Source organism: Diceros bicornis, chromosome 35, assembly GCF_020826845.1.
Source record: "Diceros bicornis minor isolate mBicDic1 chromosome 35, mDicBic1.mat.cur, whole genome shotgun sequence".
In the NCBI taxonomy this organism is placed as follows: domain Eukaryota; kingdom Metazoa; phylum Chordata; class Mammalia; order Perissodactyla; family Rhinocerotidae; genus Diceros; species Diceros bicornis.
The window spans coordinates 11349203-11360830 of NC_080774.1; the positions used below are offsets into that span (position 1 = coordinate 11349203).

At 52.3% G+C, this 11628-nt stretch overlaps 1 protein-coding gene across 1 annotated transcript; it reads left to right on the top strand.

The window, feature by feature from the left end:
- Positions 1-1725: 1725 nt before the first annotated feature.
- SDSL (serine dehydratase like) lies at positions 1726-10746 on the top strand. The gene is made up of 8 exons (XM_058531482.1): positions 1726-1899; positions 2148-2187; positions 2332-2361; positions 2888-3027; positions 6412-6500; positions 7299-7526; positions 9369-9493; positions 10553-10746. The coding sequence occupies exons 1-8, from the start codon at positions 1726-1728 to the stop codon at positions 10744-10746; spliced, it is 1020 nt and encodes a 339-aa protein (XP_058387465.1).
- The last annotated feature ends 882 nt before the right edge of the window (positions 10747-11628 follow it).

An 11628-nucleotide genomic window follows, 5' to 3' on the forward strand; every position in this document is an offset into this window, starting at 1 on the left:
TTCATTCATTCACTCACTCACTCACTCACCGGCGCCTCGGCTTGAAACCTCCCATTGCGAGCAGCATTAGCATAACATCCTAGCTCCTCGCTGCCGGCTGGAACCCTTCCCCACGTCCCCTCCACCTCCCCCCGCTCGCCTCCTGCTCTCACCTCCTACGCCCCATCCCTTCTCTCTGCACCTGCAACGCCCCAAGTTCATTTCTCTCTCAAGCTGGTTCCACCTGCTGTCCCCGCTGCACAAATGCTTTTCACTCGGCTCCCTTCCTGTCATTCATCTCCAAGGTCCGCTTTTGAGAACTTAACGGATCAAAAGAGAATTAAAAAACCTCTCAACCAATCAAAATGCACAGATCTGATATGCATCCTGATTCAAACTGTTAAAAACCCCAAACCACCACCAACTGCAAAACTGACCACTTACCGCGTTTTATGAGACGATTGGAAATTTGAACAATTACCAGATATTTGATGATATTGAGAAATTATGATTAATATTTTTAGATGTGACAATGGTATTGTGATTACGTTTTTTGAAGATTAGCATCATTGAGGTATAATTTACATAAATAAAATTAGCGCACTTTCAGTTAAAATTCCATGAGTTTGGACAAATGTATGCAGTTGTGAAACTATGTGGCTACATTGTTTAGAAAGAGTTCTTTGTGGTCAAAAGGTACAAACTTCCAGTTATAAAATAAATGTCACGGGGATGTAATGAACAGCACAGTGACTATAATGCTGTCATGCATATTTGAAAGTTGCTAAGAGAGTAGGTCTTAAAAGTTCTCATCATAAGAAAAAAGATTTTGTTACTATGTATGGTGAGAGACGTTAACTAGAATTATTGTGGTGATCATTTCACAATATATACAAATATTAAATCATTGTTGTCTACTTGAAACTAATATAATGTTATATGTCAATTATATCTCAATAAAAAAATAAAATAAACCTTGCCAGAAAAAAAGTTCTTTACTTTTAGGGGTGCGTGCTGAAATATTTGCAGATGAAATAATACAGGGGGAAAATTTAATAATAAAAAAGGAAGAAAAATGATACAGGAAGGGAGAGTGGGTCGAGATACAGATGAAACAAGGCAGGCCATGAGTTGATTGCCGGAACTGAGTGATGGCTGCACAGGAGGTTCATTCTACAGTTCTCCATACTTTTGCTATGTTTAAATTTTCCATAATAAAAGTTTTAAAAAAGTTTCTTTCTGGGAGAGGTCTTTCCCGACCGGTCTCGCTAAAATACACCCCCAAGTCATCCCTATTTGAAATTCTGTGATTCTGTCTCCTCAAGTAGAATGTGACAAAGCGGAGGCCACCCACTGACTTGTTCACTCCTGCATCCCAAAACCTGGAACCACCTCACACATTGTAGGTGCTCAAGAAATTATTTTTGAATGAGTGAATGAAGAATGAATGAATGCTTCCACTCTCGTACACCACCACGTATTGGCCACGTTCTGTGTCCCCAGCTCTGTGGGCAGCCACAGTTACAGAATAAAAGGGCCCCTGGTTCAAACCTCCTTATCCAGATGGGGAAACTGAGGCCCAGTGAGGAGCAGATACTTGCCCGGGGTCTCACAGCTTTGATGGGGCAATGGGACCAAGCTGAGGGGCTTCCCCCCCCGCCCTGTTCTGGTTGAGGGGCTCTTGACTGGCGCTGCCTGGGCTGTGACATTCGTGTCCCCCTGCAGGCCGTCTCGGCGCTGGCTGGAATGGAGGGCTCCCCGGCAGCGCGTGCTAAGGGTGAGCGCTTCCACACGGTCACGCCTCTGCTGGAGAGCTGGGCACTGTCCCAGGTGGCGGGCACGACTGTCCTCCTCAAGTGTGAGAATGTGCAGCCGACCGGCTCCTTCAAGATCCGGGGCATCGGGCATTTCTGCCAGGAGGTGAGGCTGTGTGGGCAGGAGGGGAGAAGCGAAGTTGTACAGGATGGAGAGGAGGGGTGAGGGCTGCGAGGTGGGAGGGGCAAGGGCAGGAGGGGAGATGTGAACTTGTACAGAAGGGAGGGAAGAGCTGTGGGCAGGGTGAGGGGTGAGCAATGTTGAGTGGGATGGGGAGGTTCGAACTCCATCCTGCACAGGCCTCCGTGACACCTGCTTGGGTTAGCCCCCAACCCCATTCCTTCTTTTCCCAGGTGGCCAAGAAGGGATGCAGACACCTGGTGTGTGCCTCAGGTGACCCCACACCTTTCTGCTCATGAAGGTCCTCAGGGCTGGGTGTGGGGGAGGAAGAGCTGGCTGGAGCAGCAGTAGATGTCCAGGGCTCAGCCTCCTCATCAAGGTCATGGTCAGATGGCCACTTCGTATGTCCCCTCCCAGCATTCTTCCCATCATTCAGGACTCATGGAAGTAGGTGACAGAAACCCAATTCATACAAGTTTAAGCCACAGGCTCCAAGAACTGAAAATTCTTGGAATAAGAGGCTTTCAGGTACAGCTGGATCTAGGAGCTCTCCTGTGTATCTCTCCTTCTCTTGGCTTCTCTTTCCTCTATACTAGCATTATTCTCATACAGGCCTCATGGCAGAGGCCTCAAGATGGCCATCAGGAGTTCGAGGCTTGAGCCTTACTATTCTACCAATCCTAGTGAAAAGGGAGCACCCCCTTCCTGACGGCTCTCCTCAATCCATGAATTGGTCTTTTTGGCCCAGCTTGGGTCATGTACTCGTCCCTAAGTCAATCTCGGGTCAGGGGATTGAGTTCTCTGATTGACTCAATCTAGATCATGTGTCCACCTCTGGGCCAGGGACAGGACTCAAAGGTGGGGCGTATGAGTGGGAAGGAGTGACTCCCAGAGGGAAATGGAGGAGGAGGGGAAGTGTGTCAACAGGCTAATGCAGCACTGCCCCCGGCACCCCCTTCTGCTGCCTCCACAGGGGGCAATGCAGGCATGGCTGCTGCTTACTCAGCTCGGAAGCTGGGCATTCCCGTCACCATCGTGCTCCCGGAGGGCACCTCCCTGCAGGTGGTGAGGAGGCTGCAGGGGCAGGGGGCTGAGGTCCAGCTGACTGGAAAGGTAAGGACCCCAGGAAGGGGAAGCCAGCTGGAGCGGGCTGTTCCCCTTCACCTCCCCGACCCCTGCGAGATTCCGTCTCCTCTTCCTTTTGAGGGACTATGCCTGGGACAGTCCTCTCCGAGGATGGCTGAGCTGAGGGGTGGGAGGGCTTGTGATGTATATGGAGGGCGGGGACCCCTCGACTTGCCTCTCCCCACCCTGAGAAGACGTCCCCCTCACGAACCCAGGAGGAACTGGGACCCTGAGGTTACCAGGAGCGTGTCTAGCCCCCTACAGCCTCACTAACACTTGGTATTATCCACTTTAAAATTCTTGCCATTCAATAAGACAAAAGATGTACAGAAAGATGGTGGCAGCATCATTTCTCACTCTGATACCACCCCAACGTGAAAGATGCCCACTGACAGGATAGCATTTTGTTACCAAAGGAACATAGACACAAACATGTAATCCTTCTACCCACCCTGAAAAAAGAAAAAAAAAATCATCTCTGGAAAATAGACATTTTAAAACCATCAAAATTAAAACTAAAAGCCACACCATGGTACCCGAAAGCTGGTCTCCAAGTACTTAGTGTATACAGTCTCCTCCCTCCCTCCCTCCTTCCCTCCCTCCCTCCCTCCCTCCCTTCCTTCCTCCCTCCCTCCCTCCCTCCCTCCCTCCCTCCCTTCCTTCCTTCCTTCCTTCCTTCCTTCCTTCTTTCCTCTGTTCATGCATCCATTCAACCACCCTCCTATCCATCACCCTTTCTCCCTTTCTTCCATCTATCCACTCATCCAGCCAGCCATCTTCCATCATCACATCATCCTTTCTTCCTCCCCTCTTCCTTCCTTCCTCTGTTCATCCATTCAACCATCCTCTCATCCATCACCCTTTCTCCCATCCTTCCATCCATCCTTCCTTCCTTCCTTCCATCCATCCATCTATCCATCCATCCATCCATCCATCCATCCATCCATCCATCCATCCATCCTTCCTTCCATCCATCCATCCATCCATCCATCCATCCATCCATCCATCCATCCATCCTTCCATCCATCCATCCATCCTTCCATCCATCCATCCATCCATCCATCCATCCATCCATCCATCCATCCATCCTTCCTTCCTTCCTTCCATCCATCCATCCATCCATCCATCCATCCATCCATCCATCCTTCCATCCTTCTATCATCCCATCACCTTTTCTTCCTCTCCCTTCTTTCCATCCATTTACTGAACACATACTATGTTCCTGCACTATGTTAGACAGAGCTAGGAATACAGAGAAAGTAAGACTTGGTCCCTACTCTCATGAAGCTCAAAGTATTGTTGGGGAGACACACAGGTGACCAGATGATGATAACAGAACATGGTGAGTGCTGTGATGGAGAAGCACAGAGCACTGAGGGAGAACAGAGAAGGCATATTGTTTTACCCAGCTAATGCTGCTAGATAATGCTGCATAACAAACAGCCCCCAGATGTCAACAGCTTACGAGAAACATTCTCTCTCTTGCTCACGGGTTTGTGAGTGGGCTGGGGTACTTCTGCTTCTGGCTGCAGGCAAGACCAAGGTCTGCACACGTGCCCCTCATCTTCCTTGCCCAGCGGCCACCTGGGGCACGTTCTTCTCAAGGTCAATGGCAAGAGAAGTGAGAGGAAGCATGCCGTGCCTTGTAAGGCCTCGGCTCAGAACTGTGACATTGTCACTTCTGCCATGTGCCTTTGGCTAAAGCGAGTCACATGGCCGAGACCAGCATCAGTGGGATGGAGAAACGTACTCCACCCACTCCGGTAGGAAGAACAGCAAAGTTGCAGGGCAAAGGGTGTGGATGTGTGATTCTAACAGAGGGAGGGGTGGAGAATTGGGCAATGGTCCAAACTACTGCCGGGCTATGCCTCAGACTTGGGGATGGGATCCAGGAAAGGCTCCCTGAGCAGAGTCTCCTGAACTCATCTTGAAGGAGACATATGAGTCTTCCCAGTGGCGAGAAGAGAGAGAGGGATTGTGGGCAGAGGAAAGGGAGAAAGTCATGGAAATGTGGTGATCCTGGTGCGTTCCAGCTGCAGCCCAGCATCTAGGGGGATGGTGCTGAAAGGTGAGGCCAAAGAGGGGGACGGTGCCTGATCAGACAGGGCGGCTGTAGGTAAGGCTAACGTGGGTGTTAACCTGAGGGCCATGGGGAGCCATGGGAGGATTTTGAGCAGGGGAGGGACGTGGTTGGATTTTCAGTCTGGCGGCAATGGATGGCAGTGGGTGGGACAGGAGGCAGGGGCCAGAGTGGAGGCTGCTCTGGACCCCCAGGGAAGAGGCCTCAAGGGCGGCACAGTTTCAGATCTCATTTTTGTCTCAATAACTCAAGAGAATGGGGCCATCTCCTCAGCTGCACGGGTGATTGCTGGTGGGCAGAGACGACTTCTCTGTCTTCTCTGAGGCCCCTCGCCCAGGCCTGGGCACAGAGTGGGCACTGCAGCGTGCCAGAAGAAGGGCAAAGGCTCTTTCTGGCCCCCTGTCGCCCTACCCTTGGGAGAGGAGGCTGTTATTGACCATTTAGCTTCTGCCGAGAGTGGCTGGTGTGGGGTCCCTCTGAAGGGGTGCAGACCCTGAGAGAATCTTGGGGCGTGTGGTTTATTTGGAGGCGATTGCAGGAGACATGGATAGGGGAGGGTGGAGATGAGTCAGGGAAGGGAAGGGGGTGTGTGAATGAGCAGGTCACCTCCGCGGGCAACTGGTCAGTCCCCCAGGGGCCCTCTGGGCTGCTGTGTAGAGCACAGCCTGGTGAGGGTCAGAGGGTCGTTCTTGGAGGGTCTTTCCCTTTGCATTTGCTCTCTGCCTTGTCCACTGCCCAGCAAAGTCCCATAGCGAGAGAACACCTGCAGGTGACCTTGGGGTGGTCTGCAGGGGCAGGGACCTCTGCCACAGGTGCCGAGCCAGTGAGAAAAGAAACCCGCCCTGAGGTAGTCGGCTCTGTTGAGATCCAGGCCGCCTCTCTGGCTGCCTAAACCCGACTGGCAGGTCACCAGCTGAGCCATCGCTGGTTTTCATGGACACAATTTGTGAGGGTTGAGTTGCTATTTGCGGCTCTAATTTGAGGGGGCTTCTCCCCTCCTGGTTGGTTAGGAGTGAAAACCGCCTAGTTCCCTTCCCCAACATCACAGGCTGGCTGGCTCCGTTCTCACACAGCTCGGCAGCAAGACGGGTCCTGTGGGATTGTGGAAAGCACACATGTATCCACCCGGAAGCAGCTGCCCTTGTCCTGGGAGGCGAGGGGCCTGATATCAGCTCGGGTCTCACCCTCGGGTTCTCCCCAGCCCACTGACCCTGGGGCCGTCCAGGAGAGTACAGGCTCTGCACCAACCGCGGTCTGACTCAGGTCTCCTGAGACCTTCGGTTTCTCTTCAGGTCTGGGATGAGGCCAATCTGAGAGCACAAGAGTTGGCTAAAAGGGATGGCTGGGAGAACGTCTCCCCGTTCAACCACCCTCTGATATGGTAAGGCTGGTGTCCTCCCCCCACAGAGCTCAGAGCTGAGACCCTTGTTGAGTTAGGGTCCTCCCACTGGACAGAAGGGGAAACTGAGGCCCAGAGAGTAGAAGAGGCTTCAAAACCAGACACACCTGGGTTCAGACCTCGCTTCTGCCACTTGTGAGTTGTGTGACTTTGTGCAAAGCATCTCATTGACCCGTGCCTCAGTTTCCACATGTGTTAAATGGAAATGCCAATAATTCATTCCCTTTATTGAGTGTGTACGTTGGGACACATTTATTCCATTTCATCCTCCCTGAAGCCCTAGAGGTGGGTGTTTTATGCCTGTTTTACAGGTGAGGAAACTGAGTACAGAGGAGTCAAGCAACTTGCTGGAGATCACACAGCTAGTAAGTGGCAGGGACATTAAGTCCCAGGCCCAGGGCTTGAGGCAGGCTGCTTCCAAGTGATATGCTGGTCCCCTCTTAACCACACACACACACAGACACACACACAGACACACACAGACACACACACACACACAGACACACAGACACACATACAAATGTTGCCTCTTTCCAAGCTCGCAGAGGGGATTAAATGGGATAATGTCTGAGAAAGTGGCTGGGAGGTTGATGGAGGAGGGAAGAATGAGTGGATGAATAAATGGAAAAAGCAGACAAAAGCTGAGTGCACCAAGTGCTGCAGAGTCTCCTCCCCCCTTGCTGTGGGTGGAGAGGGGATGGCGATGAGGGGGGTCTGTGTGTATGTGAGCCTTTGGGACCCGGAGCCCCTCACCCTGCTTTCCTCCCACTCCCCTCCCAGGGAAGGCCATGCCAGCCTCGTGCAGGAGCTGAAGGCAGAGCTGGGGACCCCGCCAGGGGCCGTGGTGCTGTCGGTGGGGGGCGGGGGGCTCCTGGCTGGGGTGTCGGCTGGCCTGGCGGAGGTGGGCTGGCAGCACGTGCCCATCATCGCCATGGAGACCCGAGGGGCTCACTGTTTCAATGCGGCCGTCCAGGCGGGCAGGCTGGTCACACTGCCGGACATCACCAGGTAGGTGCAGGCTGGGGGCATTTGTGAGGGACCAGAGGGTGGGGAGTTGCTGCCCTAAGGCATCCCAGCCCCAACCCGTGGGGGCGGGAGCACCCTAGAGGGTCTCCTTCACCTGAGACTACACCACAGTAATGTGGATCTAAATTAGAAGGCAGGGCTGGAAAAGTAGCTGAAGGATATGATTCATTTAAATCACCTCAATTAACAAAACAAGCTTTCGTTGGTCTGCATCATTACGAAAGCAATCCGAGTGTGTTGCAGATGTGGAAAATGTAGGCGAGCAGTAAGCAATGGACAACAAAATGTCACCCTCAGTCCCACCATCCAAAGATGAACAATGGGTTGCATTTTTCCCAGTCTTTGATTTTTTTTTTTTCTGTGAGGAAGATCAGCCCTGAGCTAACGTCCATGCTAATCCTCCTTTTTTGCTGAGGAAGACCGGCCCTGAGCTAACATCTATTGTCAATCCTCCTCCTTTTTTTTTTTGCCCCAAAGCCCCAGTAGATAGTTGTATGTCATAGCTGCACATCCTTCTAGTTGCTGTATGTGGGACGCGGCCTCAGCATGGCTGGAGAAGTGGTGCGTTGGTGCGCGCCCAGGATCTGATCCCCTGGCCGCCAGCAGCGGAGCGCGCACACTTAACCGCTAAGCCATGGGGCCGGCCCCTAGTCTTTGTTTTTACCCCCTGTGCATGCATAGTTACATACAAGTGAAATGGACCTGGCACACAGTAGGTGCTCAATAAATGTTTGTGACATGCATGAATGAATTGATTATATATTTTTAAAAGTTGCGATTATATCCTTCTGCAGTTTTGTAACCTCTATTCTTCTAGTTCATATTATGTATCATAAACATAGTTTCATTTTTTTCTGCAACATTGTTAGAGAACTTTTTCCGCATTGCTTTTTGTAACTGATTTTAATTCAACTGAGGAAAAGTTCCTAGAAACAAACTGAGAGTGGTCCAGCCTCCAGACCCCGCCTCATCTTACATCCTTCCTCATCGCCACCACCACCATCATCATGGATGCTGTGTTAGTTTCCTAGGGCTGCCGTAGAAATGACCACAAGCTAGGTGACTTACAACAACAGAAATTGATTCTCTCACAGTCCCGGAAGCTAGAAGTCTGAAATCAAGGTGTCAGTAGAGCTGTGCTCCCTCTGACAGCTCTAGAGGGGGATCCTTCCTTGCCTCTTCCAGCTTCTGGTGTTATTGGCAATACTCGGCATTCCTTGGCTTGTAGCTACATCCCTCTCCTGCTGTCTTCACGTGGTCGCCTTCTCTGTGGGTCTGTCCTCTTCTTATAAGGACACCAGTCAGTGGATCTAGGGTCCACCCTAATCCGATATGACCTTATCTTAAATAATTACATCTGCAAAGATCCTATTTCCAAATAAAGTCATATTCTGACTCATTCTGAGCCAGTTCCTTAACCTCCCTGAGCTTCTGTTTCCTCACCTGCAACATGGAGTTCATAAGTTTCAACTCAAACGGAGGTTGTGAGGATTAAAACAGAAAATGCATGCCATCTCAACATTCAATCAATATTTGCTATAGTACAGACAAGATAAACGGTTATTAATGAATAAAATGAAAAAGAGTCCTTTTCCATGCTTGCTTCCTGGGGGTAATGGCACGGTCAGGGTTGTAGAGTCAGAGAGAGTGGTGTGTGTTTGTCTGTCATTCATGGGACACACAAGTTTTGAGCGCCTCCTCTGTGAGCCACGCCTATCACAGGACAGGAGGGGGCCGGGGCTGGGGAGAGCTGGGTCCCTGTGGGGAGATCTGATTCCCCAGCTTTCCCCTGCCCTCCTGCACCCCTGTCCCCATCCCCTGCAGCGTGGCCAGGTCCCTGGGTGCCAAGACGGTGGTTGCGCGGGCCCTGGAGTGCACGAAGGAGTTTGAAATCTTCTCTGAGGTGGTGGAGGACACGGAGGCTGTGAGTGCCGTGCAGAGGTTCCTGGGTGAGTGAGCACTGCCCCACGCCCACCCCCGGGCTCAGCATCCCTCCATCTTCTAGTGAGAGCGTGTCTCTCTTGTCTGTGTCCTCAGCGCCTGTCGCAGGGCTGGCTGTGCGGTAATTATGCAATAAGTGCGTACTGAGTAGAGGGAAGGGCTGGGAGTGCGGGGAAGAAGGAGTATGCTGCGCTGTCTCCAGCCTCCAGACTTTTGTCATGCTCTTCTTCCCTCTGGCTGCCCACCCCGGCCCTGCTCCCTGTGGATTTCACATGTCTCAAGGCTACTCAGCCATCATGGCACCTCCTCCAGGAAGCCTCCTCCCATCTCCCACCCCACCTTGCCTAGGTTGGAGACTTCCTATGCACCAATCCCTCCGTTCGTAACCACCTGGTTCTTGTCCACCTACATCACTGGACTGTGAACTCTGTGAGGGGGGGAGCTGGTGTGTCTTATTCACTGTTGTGTCCCCGGGGCCCACCTAACACAGGGCCTGGCAGGGGGTGGGCATTCAATAAATATTTGCTGAATTGATGGATGAATGTATGAGTGAGTGAACAGGTAGAAAATGGATGGATGGAGGGACACATTGATTAATGGACACATTGATGGACAGACAGACAGACAGTCCAATGATGGATAGGGGATGGATGGATGAATGGATGGATGGATGGATAAATTGATTGATGGATACACTGACGGATGGACAGACAGACAGGCACATGATGGATAGGGGATGGATGGATGGATGAATGGATGGATGGATGGATGGATACATTGATTGATGGATACACTGATGGATGGACAGACAGACAGTCAAATGATGGATAGAGGAATGGATGGATGGATAGGTAGATGAAGGGGGGTGGATGGAGGGAGAGATGGTCAGGTTGATGGATGGAGAGAGAGCCCGACAAATGACGGATTTTGAGATGGGTGGATGGAAGGCAGGCTGGCCGGCTGGCTTCCTGGGTTTGTGGTGCCCAGATCCTGCTGAGCACTAACTGCTGTTCCTCTCTTTCCCTCCTCTCCCCCCCCCCCCACCCCCGTTCCCCTGCTCCGGGCAGATGACGAGCGTATGCTGGTGGAGCCTGCCTGCGGGGCATCCTTGGCTGCCATCTACTCAGGCCTCCTGCAGAGGCTCCAGGCTGAGGGCCGCCTGCGCCCCTCCCTGGCCCCGGTTGTGGTCATCGTGTGCGGAGGCAACAGCATTGACAGCCGACAGCTGCAGGCTCTGAGAGCTCAGCTGGGCCAGAGCTGAGGGCTCCTGGTCTGCGGTGGAGACCCCTGTAGCTGGCTGAGGGGCCTCTGTGCTGGTGGATGGCTGCGGAAGCTGCCCTGTGCCCTGTGCTGGCCACCTCCTGCAGGAAGCACTCCTGAACTGCTCCCTTTGGCTCCCCTGCAGCCCTGGCCAATAAACACTTTCTGAGTTGAATCTGTGACTCTGGCGGGCGGGTGCAGTGTTTCCCCTCCATGAGCTCATAGAGGCACACAGCGGCCTTGAGGCTGGCACTGTGGTGAAGCCACTCTTTCCACGTCACACAGCTGGGCCACAAAGCCAGGGAGTCAAACCTCTGGTCTCTGGGGAATCCAGCCATGCCGAGCTCCTAACAGGGCTTCCCCTACCTGGGGGACCTGGTCAGGAGGGAGAGGGGGATGTCCTGTCACTTCTTGGGCCAGCGCAGGCGAGGACGATATCACCAGTCTTTACCAACAGTTTGTCATGTGCCAGAAACTTCTAAGATCTTTCTACTCACATTTTCTTCTTCAACATTCACAAAGGCACCATGAAGTGGCAGCCATTATTATCAATGCTGTTCTATAGATGGGGAAACTGAGGCACAGGAAGATGACTTAACCTGCCCAGAGTCACATCGCTGGAATGTGGTCCAGCCGGGTTCAAACCTGTGGTTTTCAGTATGACTGTATTTCTTGGACCTCAGCCTTCTTTGTGTGGGGGTCGGTGGTGGGACATTGGGGAAGGGGGTAGGACCTCCAGGTGGGTCTGGATGCACCCGTGGGTCACAGGGAGTGTGGATAGTGGTCCTGGAGTTGGGCACCTGCTGCCCCTGGGAAAGATCTCTATGGAAACTGGAGGGAAAATTAGAATCTTCTGGAGCCACCAGGGGGCAGCAAAACGTCT